This window comes from Neovison vison, chromosome 2, assembly GCF_020171115.1.
Source record: "Neovison vison isolate M4711 chromosome 2, ASM_NN_V1, whole genome shotgun sequence".
NCBI lineage: Eukaryota > Metazoa > Chordata > Mammalia > Carnivora > Mustelidae > Neogale > Neogale vison.
Genome location: NC_058092.1, coordinates 103,058,114 through 103,085,929, shown reverse-complemented (window position 1 = coordinate 103,085,929; position 27,816 = coordinate 103,058,114). Strand labels below are relative to the sequence as shown.

General features: G+C 39.0%; 1 protein-coding gene across 1 annotated transcript in view; it reads left to right on the top strand.

Moving 5' to 3' along the window:
• WARS2 (tryptophanyl tRNA synthetase 2, mitochondrial) overlaps positions 1-27,816 on the top strand; it is a 96,398-nt gene that overhangs the window by 49,633 nt on the left and 18,949 nt on the right. Inside the window, exon 2 of the mRNA XM_044239016.1 lies at positions 3,308-3,565. Within this exon, the coding sequence (XP_044094951.1) occupies positions 3,308-3,565 (258 nt within the window). The remainder of the gene's footprint in view (positions 1-3,307; positions 3,566-27,816) is intronic.

Genomic DNA, 27,816 nt, shown 5'->3' with positions numbered 1-27,816 from the left:
ACTTGATAAGGTGATTCTAAAACACATAGGGAAGGGATGCCTGAGTGGCTCAGTCAGTTAAGTGTCTGCCTTCAGCTCAGGTCATGATCCCAGGTTCTTGGGATCGAGCCCCGCATCCGGCTCCCTGCTCAGCAGGGACCCTGCTCCTCCCTCTCTCTTGCCTGCCACTCCTCCTGCTTGTGCTCTCCCTCTCTCTCTCTCTGACAAATAAATAAATAAGTAAAATCTTTAAAAAAAAATGCATAGGGAAGTATAAAGAGCCAAGGACAGGTAAGCTAATTCCTCTTTTTTTTTTTTTTAAGATTTTGTTTATTTATTTATTTGTCAGAGAGAGAGAGAGAGGGAAAGAGCAAGCACAAGCAGGCAGAGTGGCAGGCAGAGTCAGAGAGAGAAGCAGGCTCCCTGCTGAGCAGGGAGCCGGATGCAGGACTCTATCCCGGGACCTCAGGATCATGACCTGAGCCAATGGCAGCAACTCAACCAAATGAGCCACCCAGGCATCCCATGGTTAAGATAATTCATGAAGACGTAAGTAAAAAGACATGCTCCACTACATCCCAAGACTTACTAAAAAGACACTGTGGTACTGATCAGAGATAGACACAGACCGATGGGAAAGAATAGAAACACAAGATACAGACACAAGCGTAAAGAGATGCTTGATTTATGACAGAAGTGATATTTCAGCATAATGGTCAAAGTCAACCTTTTCCATTAGTGGTACTGGAACAATTGACAGCTCCATGTGGGGGGAAAGGAAGAAAAGGAATTGGATGCATACCTTACACCATATGCAAAAAACTCCAAATGGATACAGACTTAAATGTAAAAGATAAAACTTTAAAGCATACTTACACATGCATATACATATGCTTTATATATGTATGTATGTATGTATGTATAAACACTCTTGTCCTCATGACCTCAATGTATTGAAAGATTTCTTGTATGCCATAAAAGTCTGTAGTCAAAAATTATATATTTGGTAAAATTAAGAATATCTCTTCATCAAAAGATAACATAAAGAAGACAAATAGCGGGGCACCTGGGTGGCTCAGTGGGTTAAGCCTCTGCCTTCAGCTCAGGTCATGATCTCAGGGTTTTGGGATCAAGCCCCACACTGGGCTCTCTGCTCAGCAGGGAGCCTGCTTCCCCCTCTCTCTCTGCCTGCCTCTGCCTACTTGTGATCTCTGTCAAATAAATAAATAAAATCTTTAAAAAGAAGAAGAAGAAGAAGACAAATAGCTATGCAATAAGAGACTATATTGGCTGTACATATAATTGATAAAATATTAGTATCTGGGATATATAAAAACACCCAAATTAGTAAAAAGACAGTCCAACCTGAGAAAAAGAGGCAAAATAACTTCAGTAGACTTTTCCACAGAAGAGGGAATAAAAATGGTCAGTAACCCTAAGAGTTCTCAACTTCTTTAATAATCCAAGAAATGCAATTAAACCCTCATAAGGCTCTACCTTGTATCCACCATATTAGCTCAAAATAAAAATACTGGCAGTGTTGATATGGATGAGGAGCAATGACACTGATGGTAGAAATTGCAAAATGTTACTTACTTGGGAGGGGTTTAGCTCACTGTAGTATACTTGAAGACAAATAATGCATACCTTAGGACCCAGCAACTAGGTATCTGCACTAGAGAAAGTTGGTGCACAGAACACAAAGATACATGTATAAGAATGTTCTTTTTTCCCCCCTCCTTAAGTTATTTTTTTGGAAATTGGCAAGTGTATAAAAAAGTTGCAAAATTAATACAACAAATGCCATAAAGCCTTACTGGATAGTAGTTAGTGGAAAGAACATACATGGGCTTTGAAGTAAGTGATACCTGGCCTGATACCCCAACTTCAACCCTTACTAGTGGGTGACCATGGGCAATCTCTAAAGATCGGCAAGCCTCAGTTATCTCATCTGTAAATCGAAGGCAATAAAATACCTGCCGTTTTGGGTATTGTAACGGCTAAACACATTGATGTATAGCAAGCCCTGAGCATAAATGATCACAACATAGTTGTCAGCAAATTATGGCTGCCATTATTAATATTTTGTTGCTGTTGTTAAAAATGATAATGACTTATTTTATTCTTTCAGAACCTCTTAATGATAGCACATTTACTGATATATATTCATTTTTCATGTTTCGCTATAGGATGCAAAATGATTCAAGAGAAAATTAACATTTTTTCATCCTGTATTACCTTTATCCTTCTCATTTTCTGACTATAACTTCAATATTAGAAAGTACAAACCACTAGGAAAACATGCCCTTAACAAAATGTTTTTATGATTTAAAAAAGGCATACAGAATTAAAAACTCCCTTTGAAGAAGTGAAAGAACAATTTAACAAAAGCAAAAGGAAACTGAAGCACAAAAAAGTTCAGTAACTTGATCAAGAAGCAATATTAGAAATAGTGTATAGGTTTTCTAGTTTCTAGCCCAAGAGCCTGCACACTAAGTTGTAATATCAGCAATGACTTCTAAAGAAAACTGAATTAAGTAAATAGCAGTAGCCTTCAGCCCTAATGCTGTTGACTTCCTTACCTTAACTATAAAATGAGTGAAATCACATGTAAAACCCTCAAGCCCCTTTAATCTCCAGTGAAATTTGATTCTGTGTCTGAAGTCTTTGTCAGTGACCCCCAGATCCACAGTCATCTTTTCCTCTTGGGAATGCCTTCTGCACCCCACTATTTATGTCAGCAAACTGATTTTGATCATGTTGCCAAGCTGTATTGTTACGTATCTCTTTGTAAACCTATCCTCTATCTCCAGTTAGATTGCATTGCTTGGGGTTACAGACTTTCTCATGTGCCTTTTATTTATACGTTTCTGAGTGAAAAAAAAAAAAAATTCAGAACTCAGAGAGGGAGACAGACCATGAGAGACTCTGAACTCCGGGAACTAAACTGAGGATTACAGAAGGGAGGAGCGTGGGGGGATGGGGTAACCGGGTGATGGGTTTTAAGGAGGGCATGTGTTGTGATGTGCACTGGGTGTTATACTCAACTAATGAATCATTGAACACTACATCAAAATTAATGATGTACAATATGCTGGCTAACTGGACATAACAACAACAACGAAAAATCCAACCACATTTTAAATATCCTTTTCCGTCCCTAGTAGCACCTGATACAGAGTTTTGCATGGGCACGAAATAAATGCATAAGGATGACTGTCAGAGTGCAGTTGTAAAAAGTAGAACTAGTTATCATTGCTATGGTAACATGGCCCTAGGATTCATGGAGTCTGCCTTGAAAGCAAATGCTTATTTTCCTCTCTTCCAGAAAGATGCTGTGAAGCGAGTATTCTCGGGCATTCAGCCTACGGGAATCCCCCACCTCGGCAATTACCTGGGAGCCATTGAGACCTGGGTGAGGTTGCAGGAAGAGTACAGCTCGGTGCTCTACAGCATCGTTGACCTACACTCCATCACCGTCCCCCAGGACCCGGCCGTCCTCCAGCAGAGCATCTTGGACATGACTGCTGTTCTTCTTGCCTGTGGCATAAACCCAGAGAAGAGCATCCTTTTCCAACAATCTCAGGTCAGCTTCTCAGATTAGAACCAAGAAAACTTGCATTTTCAAATTATGTGAGGAAAACTTTGAATGAAAGTTTATATAGCTCCTGTTTGTGAGTCTTTGAAAATTGCTCAAGAGTGACCTCATCAGATGCCGTGAGTTCATTTTAATATTCACCCTATATTCACATCTTTAAATGTCATCATAGGGCAAAAGTATGTTTCACCTTTTCCTCCACTGTTCTTGCTTCATATACCAAAATGTTGTGTCTCTTTAGTACTTACAAATCTGATATTGTTTTCTCTACTGGTTTACATCCAAATTGCTGAATTCATACTGTTGACTAATCTCCTCAGGATCAAGGATAGAATTTAGCAACTAGTGGTTTTGTGTACTGTCATTGTTGCTTTACTGGGTATTGCATTTGGAAGACCTATTGGATCATTCCCATTGTTCCTTCTTTGTATAATAGCTTTTGAGAAGACTTGAGAGAACTAGCTGGGAAATTGGAAGACACTGTCCAGTCTCTTGAGTCCAAGCCAAGAAAGGCTTCAAAAACAAAGCCAAAATATTTGACTGATATCGTCACTATGGATGAATCAGTTACTCTTGGACAGGCAGATAGCCTGGACCAGAGACAGGGAACTTAAAAGACTCCATAGCCAAGATGAAAAATTTAATTGGATCATGCCCTCATTACATACCCTCTTGAACCTTGTGACAAAGCCACAGCCCAGGAACAGTATGTTACACATGTTGGCTACATGTTAACATGTATGCATGCGTGGTATGGGTTATTCATGTGCGTATCTCCTGCCTTGATCATAAACCTCTGACAATGGTCATTTTTATGTATGTTTTATCACCCACAGACCTTAGTGTAATGATTCCCAGAGAGTGACCCTTTAAAAAAATCATGGAAGAAATGAATATCTTCAAAAATAAATATATTTATCAACTTAAAGTATGTTTCTAGTTTGGAAATAATATGATAAAATAATAGAATCTGATCATTAAAATGTCCATAAAGGCAATTTATCTCCATTTCCTTCCTCACAGTTGGTCAGAGAGCCTTTCCTTGCACATAACTTTTCAAATTCGATCTTGGACTGATCTAATTGTCTTAAATACATAAATATACTTTCTTCTGTTGAGCTAATACCTGTCTCCCTGTAACTTCCATCCATTCATTTGACTTCGCTCTCTAAAAATACAAAGTAAATCAACTCTGTCTTCCACGGGACTGCTCTTCATATACTCAGAGATAATTGTTCCACATTAGCCTTACCCTATAGGCCCTTACCTCATAGGACTTCTTCAAGCTGGTTGTCCCACCTCAGGAGCACTCTTGCCATCTGTTTGAAAGGAATGTGCCTGTCCTATTTCATGAAACAATGTTTATTCACATGCTTCAAGTCTGTCTCCAACATTATAACGCTGATCATCATTAGAACCACTTTGTAAAGTTACTGAATACCACTTCACTTCATCGAAGCTGTTTTTGACACAAGCTCCCTTTTGATCCTTCTGTGATACCATTTCTAAAAATCATATTCCCAGTGCCTATTTCCAGCCTTCTAGAAGGCGAAAGTGTCTACATCTCCACAAAGCAACCAGTTGCCAGACTGCTTTGTTAAGTGACGTTTAAAATTAAAGGCTCATTTTCAACCACATCCAGTGCTTGCACTTTGAGCTCATACCCCCAGGAATGATCACCACATTATAATTTTTTCCCCTTCTTTATAAAGGATTTTTGGCAGTGACCTCTGCAAGCTTCTAAAATTGGCAATAATTGAGGTCTCTTCTTCAACGTGGTACTTTGTTGTTCAAAACAGCAATGGAAAGTATCGCCCACAGTGTGGGAGACTGTAAGAATTCCTTCATACGTGAGGGATCACGGAGGTCCCTTCCTTTTGATTTTTTTTTATATTATGTAATGAGCTCCTTGATTCCCATGGTGGTTGTAGGTCTAGATCAGCAAGGGCAGGTCACTGGTGTTGCCTGTTTTCCTCGGTGGCCTCAGGCCTCCTCCACACGATCTCACAGGTCCCCTGCTCCCTTCCCGGACTGCAGCTCCCTCCAGGGAGCTTGGGTAGCCTGCCAGGAAAACGTGAGTGAAGCACTCATCTGCCCACAGTCTCCACTTTGTCCCACAAAGACAGGACAAAAGACTTCTGCAGGTGCCTTTCTGACCTCAAGACATATTTGGTCTGGACCATTTTCTGCTTTAACTCAGGCAACCAACTTTAAGACAACTCAGTGGATGGACTGACTGTTTTATCAGGTTTTTGTTCCTTAATACTTAAAAATGTATGGATGAGTAGGGAGAATAGTGTACTGTACCCCCATTTTGTGATTTGTCTCATCGATGTTGTTCTTTGTTGTTGCTGAAGTATTTTTTTTAAGATTTATTTATTTATTTGAAAGAGAAAGAGTCTGCATACGAGAGTGGGGGCAGACGGCGAGGGAGAGAAAGTCTTAAGCAGACTCTGTGCTGAGCGTGGAGCCCGATACAGGGCTTGAGGGGGCTGTTCTTCGTGGAGCTCAATCTCACAATCCTGAGATCATGACTCTGGGTCAAAACCAAGTTGGATGTTTAACTGTCTGTACCACCTACGTGCCCGGGTTGTGGTTTAAGTATTTTAAGGCAGATAACATACATCATGGGATTTCAGTCTCCAAAATTTCAGTGTGTCTCTCTATAAACTGAGGAAATGTTCTTACATAACCACAATACTGTCATCACACTTAACAAAGCTAATGATAATTCCATATGATCATCTCATACCCAGTCCGTATTCAAGTTATGCTGATTCTCCCAAAATGTCTTTTATATTTGGCTTGTTTAAATAATGATCCAGTGAAGGTACACACATCACATTTTTTTCCTTTCTTTTTGTTTGTTGCTCAAGTTTTATTTTTATTTCCCATAAAGTTAATCCTGCATTTGAAAAGAATTAAAAACTTAGGTTTTTTAGGAGGCACCCAGGTGGCTCAGCCAGTTAAGCTTCTGCCTTCAGCTCAGGTCATGATCCCAGAGTCCTGGGATTGAGCTGCACATCAGGCTCCCTGCTGAACAGGGAGCTTCTCCCTCTCCCTCTGCTCTTCTCTCTCTCTCTCTCTCTCAAATAAATAAGTAAAATCTTAAAAAAAAAAAAAAACTTAGATTTTTATACTCCCACTCTTTTCCATGCCTTTGATATGTTAATCGGCTTTTCTTTTATTTACTATAAAATTAGCACTTTTGAACATAAAAATAACGCTTGTTTTTTTTGTTGCTTTCTCTTTGTGCTCATGTGTATTGGCTGATGGTTAGTGGCCATAAACTACCATTCACGTAGTTGGTCATCCCCGTTTTTGATGGGGTTTGAATAGAAACTCTGCTTGCCTAGGGCCCATAGAATGCCCAGACATCATTTTCTTCAGAGCATCCGTGAAGCTTCTAGTTGTTCCGGGAGGATGCTGAGAAGGTCTTCCTCATGCTGTATTTTGAAAATATGAAGGCAGGTAATGCATTTACTTCTTAGAACTGTTCTCAGGTAGGCGTGTAATCGGATAAGCTAGTGTCCCTGAAACAGTGATTATTCTAGGTGGCTGACCCCATCTCTGCAGTGCTTTAGTAGGAAAGAATTCTCATGGCTTTCATGTTTTGTGTCTTACCGTGCAGTAGTTAACAACTGTCTTGATCAGTATGTGGAGTCTCTACTAAATGAGGGCTGGAAAGAAAATACTCAGAGCATTGTCAGATTTAGAAAAAAAAAAATGAGAAGTTGTGGTTATTAGAAAACTGGCATTTTTAAATGAGGAAGATCTAAAAAGCTTTTTCATGTATATGAACTCACTTTTAATCCTCGAAAGAGCACATGAGTTAAGCATTACTGTTCTTTCACAGATGAATAAATTGAGGTATGAAAAGATTGAGTAAATTATAAAAATGTCCTTAAAACCATCTCTGAATGGTGCCTGGCACTTAGTAAATGCTTAACAAATATATCTTATTAATTTAACCTGAGGTCATCCAGGGGACAAATCCAGGATTCATTTTTTTTTTTTTTTTTTCCTTCTCCCTAAAACACCATTTTTAAAAGGTGTTCTCCTAGGAGAGAACACTATGTTAGCTCCCACCAGGCCTTTGCCTCAGTAACTGACAACAGAGAGGCAGTGAAGAGCAAGAGCCAACCTTAAGATCCTCATTATTGGGACGCCTGGGTGGCTCAGTTGGTTAAGCAGCTGCCTTCGGCTCAGGTCATGATCCCAGCGTCCTGGGATAGAGTCCCACATTGGGCTCCTTGCTCCGCAGGGAGCCTGCTTCTCCCTCTGACTCTGCCTTCCACTCTGTCTGCCTGTGCTCGCTCTCGCTTGCTCTCTCTGACAAATAAATAAAATCTTTAAAAAAAAAAAAAGATCCTCATTATTTCTTGCCTGGACAATCTTCTTTCCCCTTCACTCCTCCCTCAGGCTCTCCTGGCAGCAGTCCATTCTCCACACTGTAGTCATGCACGTCTTTCCACCTCAGGTACCTCAGCACCTCTCTCCTTATTCTCAGGGTAAAAATCTAAGCTCAATTTCTAGAAAGCCCTTAAAAAATGAGGCCCCTGAGAGAAGGGGGGGGGGTGGATGGAATATTAGTCAGCCATACAAAAGAATGAAATCTTGCCACTTGCAATAACATGGATGGATCTAGAGATTATAATGCCAAGTGAAATAAGTCATTGAAAGACAAATAGCATATGACTTCACTCCTGTGGAATTTAAGAAACAAAACAAATGAGCAAAGTAAAAAAAGAGAGAGAGAGAGAGAGACAAACTAAGAAACAGACTCTTAACTATAGAGAACACACTGATGGTTGCCAGAGGGGAGGGCTGTGGAGGATGGGTGAAATGGGTGATGGGGTTAAGGAAGGCACTTGTCATGATGAGCACTGGATATTGTATGGAGGTGTTTAATCACTCTGTTGTACACCTGAAACTAATATAACTACAGTAGAATTAAAATTTTAAAATGAAAAAAAAAAAAATGATGCCCCTGAGAACAACAGGCCAGTGTTGTTTCCACTCCACCACTTTTTAATCATGAGGTTATTTTTGTTCAGATATTCTGATTAACTTTTGCTAATAATTCTTTAAAGCAAGAGTTGGGGGGTGGTTCTGCTTTTATTTTGAGAAAAATATGATAAATCAGTTCTTAACTTACGAAGTGGGTAAGTCAGAGATCAGTTGTCTACATTTTAACATGTTTTTTTGTTAGTTCTTCTCTACTGGGAGTTTTGTTATGCATGTTAGCATTTAATGATCATTAAATATGTAACCAAGAGGGGTGCCTGGGTGGCTCAGTCGTTAGGCATCTGCCTTCAGCTCAGGTCATGATCCCAGGATCCTGGGATAGTGTCCCCCATCAGACTCCCTGCTTGGCAGGAAGCCTGCTTCTCCCTCTCCCACTCCCTCTGCTTGTGTTCCCTCTTTTGCTGTCTCTCTCTGTGTGAAATAAATAAATAAAATCTTTTTAAAAAAATGTAACCAAGAGGATAGGAAGTCAGAAAACAATTATACTTAAAGTGTTGTGAGCCAGTGTCAGACAGAATGAGATATCTCTGCATTCCCTGCCAACACACAGCTATTTACAAGTAAAATTAAGAATTTTTGAAATTGTGAGTTAGAGAAAAAAAAATTTTATATTGTATAATGTTCTCTTTTCATGTGTATCTGTTGTGTTCAGCAAAGTACTTGGAGCTAAATATGAAGACTAATTCCCCCCCAGGTGCTATTGTTGTACAAGAGAGTAAGTTCTAGCAATCATTTGAAGTAGGGAAAGAATTTAGCTATGTTATAATGCTTATTTTACCAATAATTTTCATCTCCAATCCTTTGCATTCTTTCTCAGCAGTCTGACTGAAACAATTTAGACTTATTGAAGATTTTTCTCATTATTTTCTTTTTCTTTCTCTCCCACTGGCCTCTAGTCATGGTGCTTCCCCTAAAATATGTTTGCCATATGTGGGGAATTTTTACAGAGCCTCTCCTCTGAAAGGTGTGTGCGTGTGTGTGTGTGTGTGTGTGAGAGAGAGAGAGAGAGAGAGAGTGAGTAAGAGAGAGAGAGAGAGAGAGAGCCTGCCTGTGTATGTGTTTGGCAGAGGTTTCCATCCCAATGCCAAAGTCAATGGTCTTTTATTTCCAGCAGGCCTGAGTGCACATCCCATCTGATTCCCACAGCTGTCTCTGAGGTACACATCTACACATCTTTAGTTGTTACTTTCCTTGCAAACTAATCACCGGACAGATGGAAGATAAAAGCTGGAGTTCGTAGCTTTGGGCGCTGGCTTTATGCCAAGTCTGGGAGAAAAGGATAGTTCTGACCACCAGACACCATATTACAGGGTATCCAGAACTGTCCGTGGAAGAGCTGAGGGAGAACAAAATCCTCAGCCTGAGAAGGTGGCTTCATTCTCTAATTAGAGTTATGCTTTGTTTTCCAGGAAACTTTAATCAATAATAATAAAATAACAATAATGGATAATAATAAATAGTAAGCAAGTTTTTGCATGAATCCTGGCTCACAGTACACAAACAAAAGTTGTACATGACCCACGTCCCTTATCTCAGAGGTGTGAGACCAGCAACACAGAAACTTGGACCAACAGTATCATGTTTTCACTTATCCTGGTAATTTTGGAAGCTTCTTTGAGTACAGATTTATATTTGTTGGACTCTCAAAGTCTTTAGGCTACCAACAACAGGTGCAACGTTATAACTCATAATAGAAAGGAAGAAGGCGCTCCTGGCTGGCTCAGGTAGTAGAGCATGGAACACTTGATCTCAGGTTTGTGGGTTTGAGCCTCACATTGGGTATAGAGATTACTTAAAAAATAAATTTAAAAATTTTTGAAAAAAAATAAAGGAAGCAAACAAATGTCCTCATGGATTAATGGACTTGGGGAATCAATTTGTAAAATTGGCATTTCCTCCAAAGTTTCTCAGGAGAGACAAAGGATCTGAATGGCCCTGGTAGAAATAATGAAGAGAAGTTAGGAAAATCATTATACAACCAGACTTCTGATGTATTTCTTTCTCTAGGAAGTATCCACTAGAAGTTTTCACCACTTTCCTTGCCTAGATCTATAATCCTATGTGACTTGATGAGCAAGTTAGAGTAGTTTTGCTGCCTCCATCCTGGACCACAGGATGAAGTTTTGTCCTAATACTTTCAAGAAGAGTTCTGTTTTATTATCATAGCAAAAGTGAAAGAAGCACAGGTTTTGCAACCCTATATAGTTGGCCTGAATCTGTGACTTCTTCTTGACTGGGCAAGTTCTCTTAACCCCTGTTCTAATATCTCTAACATGGATATTTAAATAATGTGACATATAATACTGGTAAATAGTACCCTTCACTCTTCCCCTATCCCTACCCCACTATAAACAATACTGCTCCCACCCCAGGCTGCTTCTTTTTTTTAAAAAAAAAAAAAGACTATTTATTTATTTGACATGGGTGGTGGGTAGAGAGCAAGCACACACAGGGGCAGGGACCCGCAGAGGGAGAGGGAGAAGCAGGCTCCCCGCTGAGCAGGAACCCGATGTGGGTCTCGATCCCAGGACCCTGGGATCTTGACTTGAACTGAAGGTAGATGCTTAACCAACTGAGCCACTCACACTTCTTGATACTGTGAAGATTTAAGGGTGGAGTGGAATTGGAAAATGGAGGTCAAATTAATGACAGTACCCACCTTTGTACTCAATAATAAAATATTTTCTGAAATGGTAATTGTTGAAGGTTTTGGGGGACCTTCTTAAGAAATAGTTTGGATATTCAGAAAAGCAGGAAAAGATGAACAGTTGCTTTTTGAAATACTAACCTTTGGGCATACTTGCTTCATACTTGGTTACTTTGGTTCACAGACCTGTACCCCTGAAACAAATAAAACATTATATGTTAATTTATAAAAAGGAAATAAAATTTGGTGAGTGTAGTGGACACTTTCTGTTTGGTTCTCTCTGATCCCTTTCTACTTTCTGCCTCCCCAGAGGTAACCACTATAGAATTTGACTTATCATTCCAATGTATGTGTTTATCTTTTTTTTAAAGATTTTATTTATTTATTTGTGATAGAGAGTGTGAAACAGCACGGGCTACGGATGGAGGGGTAGAGGGACTAGCGGACTCCCTGCTGAGCGCAGAGCCCTATGTGGGACTCGATCCCAGGACCCTGAGATCATGACCTGAGCTGAAGTCTAACACTTAACCAACTGAACTACCCAGGCACCCTGCCAATGTGTGTGTTTATGTTTTTATTGCATAGGATTTGGCTGTAATGGTCCATATTATTCATTTTGCATGTTTTAAAACTTTATATAAGCGTTATCATACACATAACTTCCTGCATCTATATTTTTGTGTTCAGCATTACTTTGCTGAAATTTGTTCATTTTGACTGCTCTACAGTATCCCATTGTCTGGCTCTATCACAATTTATCCATTTTCCCTGCAAAGAATGTTTAGATGTTTTTTCTCCAATTTTTTTGTGGACAGGCAGTTGTCTGCACACCAGAACCTGACCCCCCTGGCACCCTGAGTTTGGACTTCCAGCCTCCAAAGTTGCAAGACAATAAATTTCTGTTGTGTAAGCCACCCAATCTGTGGTGTCTCGTTATGGCAGCCCTAGCAGATTAGTACAGAGCTATTCAGCCATTACCATAGGTGGAAGGCTTGTTCTAGCATAGAAGATTCAACATTATTAATATATCAGTTCTGTCCAGTTTGATCCATAAATTCATCACAATCCAATTACAGTGTTGTAGACGCCGACAAAATTGGATCTGAAATGCATATGGCAATACAGAGAGTACGTAGAATACCCAAAAGAATTTTGAAAAAGAAAACAATACTGAACAATACTGTACCCAAAACAATGCTGAAAAAGAAAACACAGTTGGAGGACTTAAAGCACCTTTCTTCAAGACTTAATGCCAAGCTACGGTAATCACACGAGTGTGGTCTTGATCTAAGAATAGACTAATAGATCAATGGGAAGGAATAGGGAATCCAGAAGTATACCCACATCCAGAAGCCAGATGTTTTCAACAGGAGTGTCAAACCATTTCATTGGGGGAAAGGATAGTCTTTTCAGCGAATGGTGTTAGGTATCAAACTGGATCTCTATGTGGGGGCAGGAAATGAACTTTGGCTCTTACCTAACACCATTCGCAACAAATCAACTGAAAACTACCATGTATCTAAATATGAAAGTGAAAACTGTAAAACTTCTAGAGGAAATCGGAGGGGGGTGGAAATCTTCCAGACTTTGAGGGTAGGCAAAGATTTCTTAGAAAGTATACAAAAAACATTTAACTTCAAAGAAAATGATACATTTGACTTCATGAAAAGATAAAGCTTCTATTCTTTAAAAGGCCCCATTAAGAAGATGCATAGGTGAGCCATAAAGGGAAAATATGTGTAACACATACATCTGATAAAGCTTTGTGTCCAAATTATACAGAACTCTTATCTCAATAATATAATAAGACAGCCTAATTTTGTAATTGGTCACTATATTTGAACAGACATTTCACAAATAAAGAAGTAAGCACATGAAAAGTTCAACATCATGGTCATCAGAGAAATGCAAAATAAAACCAAAGGGATAAACCATTTCACCTAGTTTAATGACTAAAATTAAAAATACTGGCAGTACTAAATTTTAGTGAGGCTATAAAGCAGCTCAAACTCTCATACATTGCTGGCAAGAGTATAAAATGGCAATTTCTTACAAAATTAAACATATACTTATCAAATGACCCAATAATTCCAGTCCTAGGTATTTACCCATGAAAAATTAAGACATTGTCTACAAAATGACTTGTACACAAAAGCTCATAGTATTTTAGCTACTTGATAATAACAACATCCTAAGTGCTTAGTTACTTAAAAATTTTTTAAAACATTACATCAACTTTGATGAGGCATAATTTACACACAGTAAGATGGACCTATTTTAGCTGCTCAGTCCATTGAGTTTTGACAAATCCACACACATGTGTAATCATCACACCTATCAAGACAGAGAACCTTTCAATGTCCCCCCAAATTTCCCTCATGGCCTTTTGCAGTCAATCCCTCACCCCTGCTCCTGGAGACCACTGATCTGTTTTCTGTTATTATGGACTTGTTCTGCCTGTTCTAGGATATCATATAAATAGAATTATATAATATGAACTCTTCTGTGCTTGGCGTCTATCAACATAATACTTCTGAGACTCCTTTGTGTTGTTACAAACTCCTTTTTTATTGTTGAATAGTATTCCAGTGGCTGAATATTCTATAACTGTCTATCTACTCACCAGTTGATGGATGTTTGGGGTTATTCAGGCTATTATAGCTGAAATACTATGAACATTTATGTACAAGTCATTTTGTAGACAATGTCTTAATTTCTCATGGGTAAATACCTAGGACTGGAATTATTGGGTCATTTGGTAAGTGTATGTTTAATTTTGTAAGAAATTGCCATTTTATACTCTTGCCAGAAATGTATGAGAGTTTGGGCTGCTTTATAGCCTTACTAAAATTTAGTATTTTTTTAAAAGTAAAATTTATTTATTTTATTTATTTATTTATTTAATTTATTTATTTATTAGAGACAGAGAGAGCGAGAGAGCACAAGGAAGGGCAGAGGAAGAAGCAGACTCCTTACTGAGCATGGAGCCCAATGCGGGGCTCGATCTCAGGACCCTGAGACCCTGAGATCATGACCTGAGCTGAAGGCAGATGCTTAACTGACTGAGCCACCCAGGTGCCCCCAAATATTACAGATTTTAAACCAACCAGAAGCACTATGAAACCAAGTGTTGCAACTTTTGACCCCACTCCAAGGAAAATATGAAAGAGAGAAATTTACTTAGGAGAGTGCTTTGAATTAGATTGAATTAGATTGAAGGAACTTTAATTGCCAAGAATATCAAGAAATTTTAGTCAAGAACTAAAAAGAGCTTAAATAAGAATATGAAAACCATCTTATAATGTAAGATTTTCATTATTTTTGTTTGTTTTGAAATTGATGTCTTTCCTTGTCTAAACATTATTTATCCAAATCAAAACAAACAAAAAATACCTAGGGAGAGCCATCTTTTACAAATGTATTTTCTTTTTTTAAGATTTTATTTTTAAATAATTTGTACACCCACTGTGTGACTTGAACTTAACAACCTCGAGATCAAGAGGGGCAGGTTCCAAGGACTGAGCCAGCCAGGAGCCCCTACAAACATATTTCCTACTTCTTTGTGTTCTGTCACAGGATTAAGAACACAACTAAGTGCTTGTGTTTTTAAGGAAGGGCCATGTGACCTCTTAACCTGGGCTTAGTCTCTTCTTAATTCTTAAACTTCTTCATTTCTCTGATCATTTATATATTGACCGCTTCTTCCTGTTAGGATTTTCTCTTGACTTCAATGATGCAACAGTAATGCATTTTTCTTCTACTTCTCTGAGAGTTCATTTGTTTCCTTTATTGACTCCTCTTCTTTAGTTCCTCAGAATTTCTGTCCTGAGATAAAAATCTATCTATGTATCCCACCTTCCTGAAGTCTTACCACCTTCCATAAGTTTCAGCCATTTTCTTTCCTGACTTTTGTCACTAGCCCCGACCTTTCTCCTTAATTCTAGACTTGCACTCCTCTAGACATCTAGACATCTATCCTCTAGACATCTCTTTCTCTCAACTTTAACATATCTGAACCTAGAGCTTTCCTTTTTACCTCGGACGAGCTTTACCTCCAACCTTTTTTAAAAAATAATTTGAGGTGAGGGGTGCCTGAGTGGCTCAGTGAGGTAAGCCTCTGCCTTCAGCTCAGGTCATGGTCTCAGGGTCCTGGGATGGAGCCCCACATTGGGGCTCTCTGCTCAGCAGGGAGCCTGCTTCCCGCCCTCTGTCTGCCTGCCTCTCTGCCTACTTGTGATCTCTGTCTGTCAAATAAATAAATAAAATTAAAAAAAAAAAAAAAAACTGTCTGCCATCAAATTCTGTACAGAGTAGTTCTCTTCTCCTTCCTCAAGGTTGCTAGTTTTGGGAGTTGCTTTCTAGTAGACTGTGATTATTTTAATTATCCATGTTCATTTCCTGTAAGAACAGGGATCAGCCACCCTTTTGTGGAAAGGCATAGATAGTAACTATTTTAGGCTTTGCAGACCACATTCAGTCTCTATCACCACCCCCTCTTCTTCTCTAATGCCTCTTTTGCCTTCTCCTTCTATCTCTCTCTTTTATTTGACTACCCTTTAAAAATGTAAATAACGGAAACAAATAATGCATTATATGTTAGTAAATCGATAAAATAAAATAATAAAAAATGTAAAACACATGGGCTGAATGAAAACAATCCACACGCCACATTTGGCCCGTGAGCATTAATTTGCTAACCCCCACGTAGGAGGATTACGTGTCCTCATCCATTGCCGTGCGGCTATGAGGGCATCTTATGGGAGAAGTGTCTCTTCATATCCCACTGACGTTGGGCTTGTCCCTAGGACTTGATTTAGCCAGTGGAAAGTGAGAGAGTGTTTTGTACACAGTGCCTAAGCAGAATGTTTAAAAGCAATTCCGTGTTTGTTCTAAATGCTGCTCTTTTCCTCTAGCTCAAGAATTGCATGTTCTGGGAGGGAGAACTCCTTTGGTTTGGGTCTTGGAATGAGATATAAAGCAGTGTTGTAGCCAGCCTACAGCTACCAATATGTAATGTGTATGAGAAAGAAACCATTACTGTAAGCCATTTATATTTGGAGTTATTTGTTACTCAACGTTGCTTAGAAATAGCTGACTAATATAATGCAATAGAGTTTTCAAAAACATACGTACACATACACATGCATACACAATAAGCAATAGAATTTAGATGGGTGTGACTTTTAACATCAGGCTGATAAAAGCTAAGAAGAAGTATAGAAAAATCCAAATATGTACACAGAGATATTCATTGCAAGCATAAATACTGATAGTAGAAAAGAGGTTGTTATTTATAACAATTCTTTTAATTAAGATCGGATCCCCAAGCAAGGTTCTGTTAAGGGGATTTGTCATGGGGATGATAAGAGTCCAATAAAAATAACCGAGCATGAAATCGTTCGTTTCAAGAAGATATGATAAATGGGAACTTGTGAGTCTGCGTAGTCTCCCAAGTGTTCTAACCAAAATTTATAGGACATGACTCCTGGGAAGATAATGTTTATATGGGAAGTAGTGAAGTTGTAAGGGACACTGAAGGTATCTTAGACACTGATCCAGTATTTACTGAACCAGCTAATTGCTTGAGTGGGTTTGATTGATATCTAGCAGCTATAGTTTTGGGAATCATGATATTCCATACTCTTTTTGTTAATTAGGTATTTTTGAGAAAAAAATTTTAAATGCAGCAAAAACAGAGAATGATATAATAAACACTCATGTTCCCAACAGCAGGGGTGAATATTGTTAACATTTTGTCATATTTGCTTGACTTTCTTATATTAAAATAATTATAATAAAAAATAATTAAGAAGGAGAAGGCCTCTTTAATCCTTCCCTCCACTCCCTGTGCCTACTACCTGTACCCCTCCTCCCTACGTCTCTTTTCTCACCTCCCCAGGCAACCAAAATTGTGGATTTGGTGTATATCAGTCTAGCCAATTTGTGATACTTTTTACACATATAATCTCATGAATAATATATAATATTTTCATTTCTGTGGTTTTAAAAAAAATTATATAAGTCATGCCATATTGGATTACCTTTTAGCAGTTTTCTTTTTTTATACAGCAGTGTGTTTTTGTGATCTCATGTTTATGCATATAAATCTAGCTCATTTCTTTTATGTGTTGTGTAGTATGCTATTATATAAATATGCCACACTTTAAATACTTTAAACATTTCTTTAAACTTTTCTGAAAACTTTAAACATTTCCCTATTAATAAATCTTTAATATCATTCATGCATTCATTTAACAAAATTTATTAGACATTTACTGTGTCTTGGATACTCTGCTAGGTACTCACATTGTAACAGTGAAGAAAAGAGACAAAAATCTTTGCCATCGTGGTACTTACATTCTGTTGGGGTAACACAGTATAAATAATAACTATAATAAATTAGCCAAACATATGGTGATAGGTAATACAGAAAAAAAATTAAAGGATATTAGGAGTGCCGTTGAGGGAAACAGATTGTTAGTTTAAACAGTGTGGTCTGGGTAAAGCCCCTTACTAAGATGGTATTTGAGCAAAGACAAGGTGAAGGAGTTAACCAGTGGATATCCAGGGGAGGAGAATCTGAACCACAGAAAGAGCCAGTGCAAAGGCCGTAAGGTGAGAACGTGTCTAGTGTGTTGAGGGCACACAAGGAGGCCAGCATGGCTGGAGGAGAGGGAGCAAGGAGGGAGGGTTGGACTATTGGAACCACAGATATCACAGGGTTGGATGGGAGGAGATGATCATGCTTGGTTGGACAGGCCATTGTAAGTCTTTTGGATTTTACTTAGAGGAGGTAAGAAGTGCAGGGTTTTGACCAGAGAAGTCACATGATCTACATATTTAAAGGATCACTTCCGCTGCTAGGTTGAGAATAGACTGTATGAAAAGTCAGTGTAAACAAGGAGCCCAGTTAGCAAGTTATTACAGTGATTCAGGTAAGGGTGGACGGTGCCTGGGCCAGCGTGCTGGGGGAGGTGGTAAAAAGCGGTACGATTCTGAGTAACTTTTGAAGGTAGAATTAGCAAGATTTGCAGCTGGATTCAACGTGGAGTGTGAGAGAAAAAGAGACGTGAGAATGTCTTCAAAGTTTTTGCCTAAGTAACTGCAAGGATGGAGTTGCCACCAACAGAGATGACAAGCATGGACAGAGCAGGTTCAGAGTGGAGGAGTGGGAATTCAATTTGGGGTGTGTTAAGTTTGAGGTGTCCACTAGGTATCTACGTAAAGATGCTCCATCGATCGTTGGATATATGAATCTGGAGTTGAGCAAAGAGGTCTGGCCGGGGTTATAAATTTAAAACTCATCCGTAATATAGAGTGTATTTAAAGCTGTGATTGTATCTAAAGCCATGATAAGAGATGAAAGTGCAAAACGGGTGAGTGGAGAAAAGAATAGCAGTAAGAAATCAAGGACAAAAACCTGGGTGTCTGCAGTATTAAGACAATACTAACATGTTGATTGACACGAATATAATATTAATGCTTTATCCTAGCCACTACCCTTGCTGGCAGTGGTGCCCGGTTGCCGTGGAGTGGTGGAGGTGAAAGCCTCACTGGAATGGGCTGATACGAGGGGAGTCTCATCGCGGTGGCAGCTCCACTGTCTTTATCTTTCTTTATTGACGTGAAGCCATTTTCCCCACTAACCGATTTGAAAGGATGGGGAGTCGACTTTGCCTTGAGGACCAGTAATTCACACGTGGAGGAAAATAGAGATCATGCTAAAGATCAGAAAATCCTGAAACGATGTTACCTTTATTGCCACCGAATAATTAATTGCTGATGTCTCAAGGCATAGTTGTGATGAAATGCCCTGGGATAGTTATTGAAACTCTTTATTGAGATTATATCATACAATTCACTCACCTAGATTGTAAATGTACTGGCTTTTAGTATATTCACAGAGTGGTGCATCTTTCACCAAAATCGATTTTAGAACACTTTCGTCACTCCGGAAACAAACCTTTGCCTTCTCTACCCACTCCCTGGCAGGCACTGATCTCCTTTGTCCCCTGTGGATTTGCCTTTTCTGAACACTTCCTACAGATGGAATCATATAGCATGTGTTCTTTTGTGATTGGCTTCTTTCATTTCCCATAACGTGTTCAGTGTTTATCCATGTTTTAGGGTTATCAGTATTTCATTTGTTTTTATCGTTGTATATATAGACCACATTTTGTTCATTTGTTCATCAGTCAATGGACATTTGGGTTATTTCCGATTTTAGCTATCATGAATAATGCTGCCATGAACATCTGTGTAACGTTTTTTGTATGTTTTCAGTTATCTTGGTATACACCAGGAGTGAAATTGCTGGGTCTATGGTGACTCTGTATTTACCATTTTGAAGGACTGTTAAACTGTTTTGAAAGTGGCCGCATCACTTTGTATGAGGGTTCCACCACCAGTGTATAGGAATTCCAAGTTCTCCGTTCCCTTCCCAAACCTTGTTATTGTCTGTCTTTTTTTTTTTTTTTTTTTTTTTTTTTTTTTTTTTTTTTTTTTAGCTATTCGGGTGAGTGTGAAATGGGATCTCAATATGGTTTTGATTTCTATTTTCCTAATGACTAATGATGTTGAGCATCTTTTCGTAGGCTTATTGGTTATTTGTATAACTTCTTTGGAGAAATGTCTTTTCAAATCCTTTGCTCATTTTAATTGGCTTTCTTTCTCTTTTTTTTAATTTATTTTTTTCTCAGTGAAATTCATCAAAATATTTATTGAACATTTATTACACATAACACCCAGAATCGTTCAGCTTTTTATGTTATTTTCACATGAGCACTCGATTTTTTTAAATTTAATTTTTTTTCAGTGTTCCAAGATTCATTGTTTATGCACCACACCCAGTGCTCCATGCAATACGTGCCCTCTCTTTAATTGTTGAGTTATAAGTTTTTTTTTTTTTTTTTTTTTTTTTTTTAGGGGTGCCTGGATGGCCCTGTCAGTTGTGTCTGCCTTCAGCCCAGATCTTTGTTCCAGGGTCCTGGGATTGAGTCCTGCATCCAGCTCCTTGCTCAGTGGGGAGCCTGCTTCTCCCTCTGCCTGCCATTTCCCCTGTTCATGCTCTCTGTCTATCTGATAAATAAATAAAATATTTTTTTTAAAAAGGGTTTTTTAATATTCAGGATACAGTTCCTTCATGAGATGAGTAGGATTTGCAAGTATCTTCTCCATTTTGTGAATTGACTTTCACTTTCTTGATGGTGCCCTTTGAAACACAAAAAAGTTTTTTCATTTTGATGAAGTCTAATTTGTTAATTTTTTTTTCTTTTGTTGCTTGTACTTTTGGTGTCATATTTAACATACTGTTGCTTAAACCAAGGTCATGGAAATTTACTTCTATGTTTTTTTCTAAGCATTTTATAGTTTATACTATAATATAATATACTATAATATAGTTTATACATTTATGTCTGTGACCCATTTTGAGTTACTTTTTATAAATGGTGAGAGGTTGGGGTCTGGTCCAGCATCATCCTTCTACATGTAAATATGTGCGTGTAGATATTCACTTACCTCACCACCATTTGTTGAAAGATTGACCCTTCCCCCATTGAACTGTCTTGGCACCCTTGCTGAAAATGGATTGACTAGGGGCACCTGGGTGGCTAAGTCAGTTAAGCATCTGCCTTCGGCTTGGCTCATGATGCCAGGGTCCTGAGATCGAGTCCCACATCTGGCTCCCTGCTCAGCGGGGAGTTTGCTTCTCCCTCTCCCTGCTTGTGCCCTCTGTTGCTATCTCTGTCTCTCTCTCTCTCAAATAAGTAAGAGAGAAAATGGATTGACTGTGGATGGATGGATTTATTTCTGGATTCTCAGTTCCACTCTGTTGATCTACATATTCTATCCTTATATCAATAGTGCATTGTTAGACTACTGTACTACTACACTGACTGATTCTTGGCTGTTAAACTAAGCTTGCATTTCTGGAATAAATCCCATTTGATCATGCTGTATATAATTCTTTATATATGTTCACGCATTTGGTTTATTAGTATTTTGTTAAGGATTTATTGGTCTGTAGCTATCTTTTGTTGTCATGCCTTTGCCTCGCTTTGTTATCAAGGTAATACTGGCCTCTCTGGTTAAGTAGGGAAGCATGCCATCCTTTTTTTTTTTTTTTTTTTTTTAATTTTCTGGAAGAGATTATGAAAAATTGGTATCTATTTTTTAAATGTTTGTAGGAATTCACTAGTGAAACCCCACATACACTTAGGGTTCTTTTTTGGTTAGTGACTTTCCTGCAGAAATTATACAAAGTGTCTTTGCTGTCGCGTCTGGCTGTGTCTGGCTGCTGCAGTCTGTTGGGTTAGCTTAGTGTTCAGACTTTTCTAAATGCCTTTTGATCCTATATTTAAAAAAAAAAATTTTATTTTATTTTATTTATTTATTTGAGAAAGAGAGATCACAAGCAGGGAGGAGGGGCAGAGGGAGAGGGAGAAGCAGACTCCCTGCTGAGCAGGAAGCCTAATGCGGAGCTTGATTCCAGGACCCTGAGATCATGACCTGAGCCGAAGGCAGACACTTAACCCCTCTGAGCCATCATGTGCCCCTCAATCCTATATTTTTGACCCTTTGCTGAGAGGTTTACACAGGGCCTCAAGGTGAACCAGAGGTGAAAGATTAGGGTCTTCTCGGGTCTCTCCTGGCCACGTGCATAGCCTCAGACATGTATGTGTCCTCTTCGATGGCCCACGAATATGTCCGGTTTTTCCAAAGCACCCAATGGGCATATCATTTCTTAGTTTTTTCCTTTAAGTTTTTGGCTAGCCCCTGACCTTCCTCTCCTGGTATCAACACCTCAGGCAGCTGCAATATAAAATCACTGCTGCTGATTACTTCTGGAAAATGTCCTGTGGATAGGGTTTTTCCCACCAAGTGTGCTCTAAGTGAGGTCAGTTAACAACACACTCTGCAAATGGGGTTTTTCTACGGAGCTGTCAGCTCGAGTAGTGACAGTTCTCTGCAGATGAGAATGGTTTTTTTGAGAAGCTCCAAACCCAGCCTTCCCTTTCTAATGGCCTGCTAGGCTGCTTTACATAGCTATCCCAGGCATGGGCAAGGATGATGGGATGATGGTGAGTTAAAATGCCACAAAAGGGGGCGCCTGGGTGGCTCAGTGGGTTAAAGCCTCTGCCTTCGGCTCAGGTCATGATCCCAGGGTCCTGGGATTGAGCCCCGCATCGAGCCCCGCATCGAGCCCCGCATGGGGCTCTCTGCTCAGCGGGAAGCCTGCTTCCTCCTCTCTCTCTGCCTGCCTCTCTGCCTACTTGTGATCTCTGTCTGTCAAATAAATAAATAAAATCTTTAAAAAAAAAATGCCACAAAAGGCTGTTGCTTCTGAGTTTCCAATATTTTTCTTAAAGAAGTACTCTTCACATTATGGTAGGCCTTTTGTTAATTTCCCAGAGTTCTGTAAAAACTGCCTTTGACATTTTTTGCTACTTTTCTCGTTGCTTTTATGAAGGAGTCGATTTTCAGAGCTTGTTACTCTGCCATTCCGGAGGGCCCTCCAGGTTGTTTTAAACATGAAAAAAAAAATTTTTTTTTTTATTTGAGACCAAATGTAGTTAGATTTACTAGCCTTTTATTCTATTTTCTTAAATTGAACACACTGTGAACTTGTACCCAGAAAGTTCTTCATGCCCCTTTCCAGTCACTAACTACCCCTTCCTCCAAGATAACCTGTTTTTAAACTTGGTCTAATTTGAATTATTTAGTATATACTTTTTTTGTGTCTGGCTTCTTTCACTCAACATTATGTTTATGAAATTCATCCTCATTGCTCTAGTTTTCCATTGTATGAATAGGCCACAATTTATCTCTTCTACTTGGGTGGACATTTGGATTGCTTACAATCTGGAGTTGTTACAATGAATTCTTGCACATATATCTTTGTGTATATGTGCACGTTTTTGTTAGATAGATACCTAGAAATGAAACACCTGGGGCATTTGTTAAATGAATGTTAAATGTTTGTGGATACAGTCAGTTTTCAACGTTGGTATACCAATTTACATTCTCGCAGTAGTGTGTAAGTGTTACATTTACTCAATATCCTTGCCACACTTGGTATTGTTTTTCATTTTAATCATTCTTTATGGTATCACATTATGACTTTAATTTGAACTTAATGCATTTGGCCCATTTTCATGGTGTTATCTGCTTTTTTTTCTAATAAATTTGTAAGAATTTTTTTTTCCTTAAAGATTTTATTTATGAGATGGGCACCTGGATGGCTCAGTGGGTTAAGCCTCTGCCTCCGGCTCAGGTTGTGATCTCAGAGTTATCGGATCGAGCCCCACATGGGGCTCTCTGCTCAGCAGGGAGCCTGCTTCCCCCTCTCTCTCTCTGCCTGCCTCTCTGCCAACTTGTGATCTTTCTCTCTCTCTGTTAAATAAATAAATAAAAATTTAAAAAAAGATTTTATTTGTGGGAGAGAGAGAGAGAGCATGAGCTGAGGGGAGAAGGAGAGTTATAAGCAGACTCCCCACTGATCATGGAGCCTGACGAGCAGCTCCATGTGGGGCTAAATGCCGGGCTCAATCTCAGGAACCCGAGATCATGACCTGAGCTGAAGTCAGATCCTTAACCGACTGAGCCACCCAGATGCCCCAGTTTGTAGGAATTCTTTATGTATTCTGTATACCAATATATTCTGTATGAGTTTACAAATATCTCCTTCCACTCTGTGACTTGCCTTTTTCCTCTTTAAATGATGGTGTTTGATAAAGAGAAGTTATTAAATTTGTGGTAATTTAATATATCAATATTTTTTGCTTTATGTTAGTACTTTTTGGATCCCATTAGGATTTTATGCTGACTCAAGGAAATCAAATGCAACCAACTGATTTAATTTTTTCCTGCAATTTTTTTTAAAAACCTATGATTTATGCAGAACATTTTCGTCTCCCTTAAAGATCAGCAGTGCTTTCCCAAGAGTGTATATTTTGAACAACTGTCCTCTTTCTCTTTTTTTAAGTCTTAAACTCTATTTTTTTTATTATGTTGTGTTAGTCACTGTGTATACAATGGAATATTACTCAACTGTCCTCAAAAGCATCCACCAAACATCAAGCCTTACATAATTCAATTCCAGAAGATTTTTTCTTCTGTCCTATCAAACCTAGCAATTCCATTGGGTATATTTCTCATCCTATTTGTTTCTATTCACCCATCTGCTCTCTTTTCAGAGATAACAGCGCCTATTAGATATGAAGTTCTCCAACTTCTGCTCTCCACTCCTGTCTCATAAGATAAATCCTCGTCTGTATTTATTTCCCCTCCCCCTACTTCAGTGGAAGACATCTTATAGAAAGTAGGTCTATCCCACCTTAAAAAACAAAATACGTTTTTTTTATTCTCTAACCCCTACTAGTTATTCCCATCTCTCTCCTTCCTGGAAAAAAAAAAAAAAAAGATACCTTACGTATGTGATAAAATTGCATGGAACTAAATACACCCACACAATGAGCACATGTAACACTGGTGAAATCTAACCGGGGCAGATGGATTGTATCCAATTCAATTTCCTGGTTGTGATATTATAGAATAGTTTTTATGCAAGATCTTGCCATTGGGGGAGATTGGGTGAAGGTATATTGGATTGCACTGTATTATTTCTTATAGCTATACATGAATCTACAATTATCTCAAAATAGAAAGTTAAAACAGAAGCCTTTCTAAAAGTTATCTAGAATAATAACCACCATTTATTGATTGCTTGCTGTGGGCTAGGTACCATTCTAAGCACTGCCGGGTGGATACTATTGTTAACCTCATTTTATAAGTGAGAAAACTAGGGCACAGCGCAAAGTCACTTACACAGGGTCACCCAGCTCATAGATGGCAGAATTAGCATTCCGATTCAGACAGCCTCATTCCAAAGGCAGAGCTCTGAAATGCTCTGCTGTACTTCTTGTGTATCAGTCTTCGTATCCTGTCACACTTCAGTCCACCCCCTATAATTTAGCTTATCTCCCAGTCACTCCCCTGGAGTGCCTGGATCACCAAGTCTGTTGTTAGAGCACCTGGGTGGCTCAGTGGGTTAAGCGTCTGCCTTCATCTCAGGTTGTGATCCTGGGGTCCTGGAATCGAGTCCTGAGTCATGCTCCCTGCTCAGCTGGGAGACTGCTTCTTCCTCTCCCTCTGCCCCTCCCCGCCCCATCACCCTCCACCCCATTCAAGCTCTCTCTCTCTCTAATAAATAAATAAAATCTTTTTTTTTTAAATGTCTGTGGCTAAATCGAATGGATTCTTTTCAGTCCTTACCTTTCTTCCTGCAGCCTTTGATATTGTCCATACATTCAGCAAATATTTGTTTATTTATTTATTTATTTATTTATTTTTAAAGATTTTATTTATTTGACAGAGATCACAAGTAGGCAGAGAGGCAGGCAGAGAGAGAGAGAGGAAAGCAGGCTCCCTGCTGAGCAGAGCGCCCGATGCGGGACTCGATCTCAGGACCCTGAGATCATGACCTGAGCCGAAGGCAGCGGCTTAACCCACTGAGCCACCCAGGCGCCCCTCAGCAAATATTTATTAAGCACGGTTCCAGACTGCTTTACTGCAGTGAACCAACCAGGCAAAGCTGCCTACAGCTGAAGGTTGTGTATGTCTTTACTTGGTCTAGTTAGGGAGTCAGAATCTTCGGTCACTGCTAACTTGTTTGTGGGTGGTCAACAAGCCACCTTCTATATTCCATGCTTTTTTTTGTCCCCCCTGTGGCTAAAACAGATCCTATGGTTTTTTTTGTTTGTTTTGCAACATTTAGTCAGTTTAACTATATTTAGATACCATTTTCACTTTTCCCCAGATAGAAATCTGAACCTTAACAAACAATTATCATGAATATGGATAAATTAAGAGAGCCAAATCCTGAAGTATACTATCCCTTCTTATATAATTATTAACAATAAATTATGAATGTTACATTTGCCTTTTTACCTACCTTTCTCTGCATAAGAATAATTTGGATTAGTTTCATGCCCCCTTATTTGGAAATACCAAGAAGATCTCTGCAGAATATTAAAAAAGTATCATTCTCTATGTTCAAATAAAAAGCTACTCCAAGGAAAATACTTGATTTCATGAAGACATGACGGTAGTTTCTTGCATTTCACCGAAACTGAGCACGTAAGCCGGAGTTGAAGGGAAGGAGTCATTTTGTCTCTTTCTTTCTGCGTATGTGTGGTTATTTTCTATATTTTCATTCCTTTTCCTAATTCAGTAAAGAAGAGAAAAATTTTTCTCCTGCTTTTTTCATGACAAAAAAATAACTCTTGTTTTATTAGTTCTAGTGGAAATGTGTTTTGCTTGATGATTGGAAGCAACTATAATCCTCTTGCTTCCATCCAGGGTAACTATTTGGGTCTGATAGCTGTTTGTTTACAGCAGCAGTTAGCAATTTGAATGGACAATGCTGCTCTCAATGAAACCCAAATGCCTCTTGGAAGAAAGATGACAGAGTCAGCCCAGGGACTTGCAAAACTTTAAAAGCAATTCCTTGTCAAACATGTGAAAAACAACTCTTCCCTCTCCGCGACTCGAGTCAAAAAATGAGAAACTATCTTACACCAGATGGTGATTCCTTGCTAGTAAAATAGGCCTGGGCTGACTCGGCTCCGTTCCTTTATGTTCCCTTTGCAAAACCCACAAAGAACACATTTGGGGCCACTTTTCAGAGTTGGCAACAGTCTCTGCGTTTTAAGGAAATCATATGGACACACACACAAAAACGCCACGATGGATGATGGGCTTGGGATCCCCAGAGTCTAGAAATGAAATACATAGCCCTTAAATTCTAGGTCATCAGTTCGAACCTGGCCTGGACCCAAGAATCATCCTCTCTGTTGCCAGATTTGGTTGCTTGATTAAATTTGGTTAAAACAGATTGAGAAAAGGTTCTATTTCCTTGTTGACTAGATCTCCTTTTAAAAAGAAGAGGAAGAAAGAGGAGGAGGAGGAAGCAGAGGAAGAAGAGAAGGGGGGGATGGGGAAGAAAGAAAGAAAAGAAAAAAAGGGAGAGAAGAAATAGGAACTGAAAAACAATACAAAACAAAACACTCTATAGGATGATAAAGTGATTCCTAAATTGGAAATTACTGCAGGTCTAGAAGATTTAGTCATTAATTTTAAGGCCAGTACCTTTCTCTACTATTTACATGTGAGCTATTAGAGTGGCTTTCATATATTTAGAAATTATTTAGAGAGGACTTGAATGTGTGTGTGTGTGTGTATGTGTGTGTGTGTCTGTGTGTGTGTGAATGCGCGCATGTGTGCGTGTGTTAATAACCTTGGCTTTTTCTTTTTTTATACTTTTAAAAAAATATTTTATTTACTTGACAGAGAGAGACACAGCAAGAGAGGGAACACAAACAGGGGGAGTGGGAGAGGGAGAAACAGACTTCCCACTGAGCAGGAAGCCCAATGTGGGGCTCCATCCCAGGGCCCTGGTATCGCGACCTGAGATGAAGGCAGATACTTAACTGACTGAGCCACCCAGGCACCCCTACCTTGGCTTTTTAAAGCTGGAATAGATGCCTCAGGACAAAATGAGACC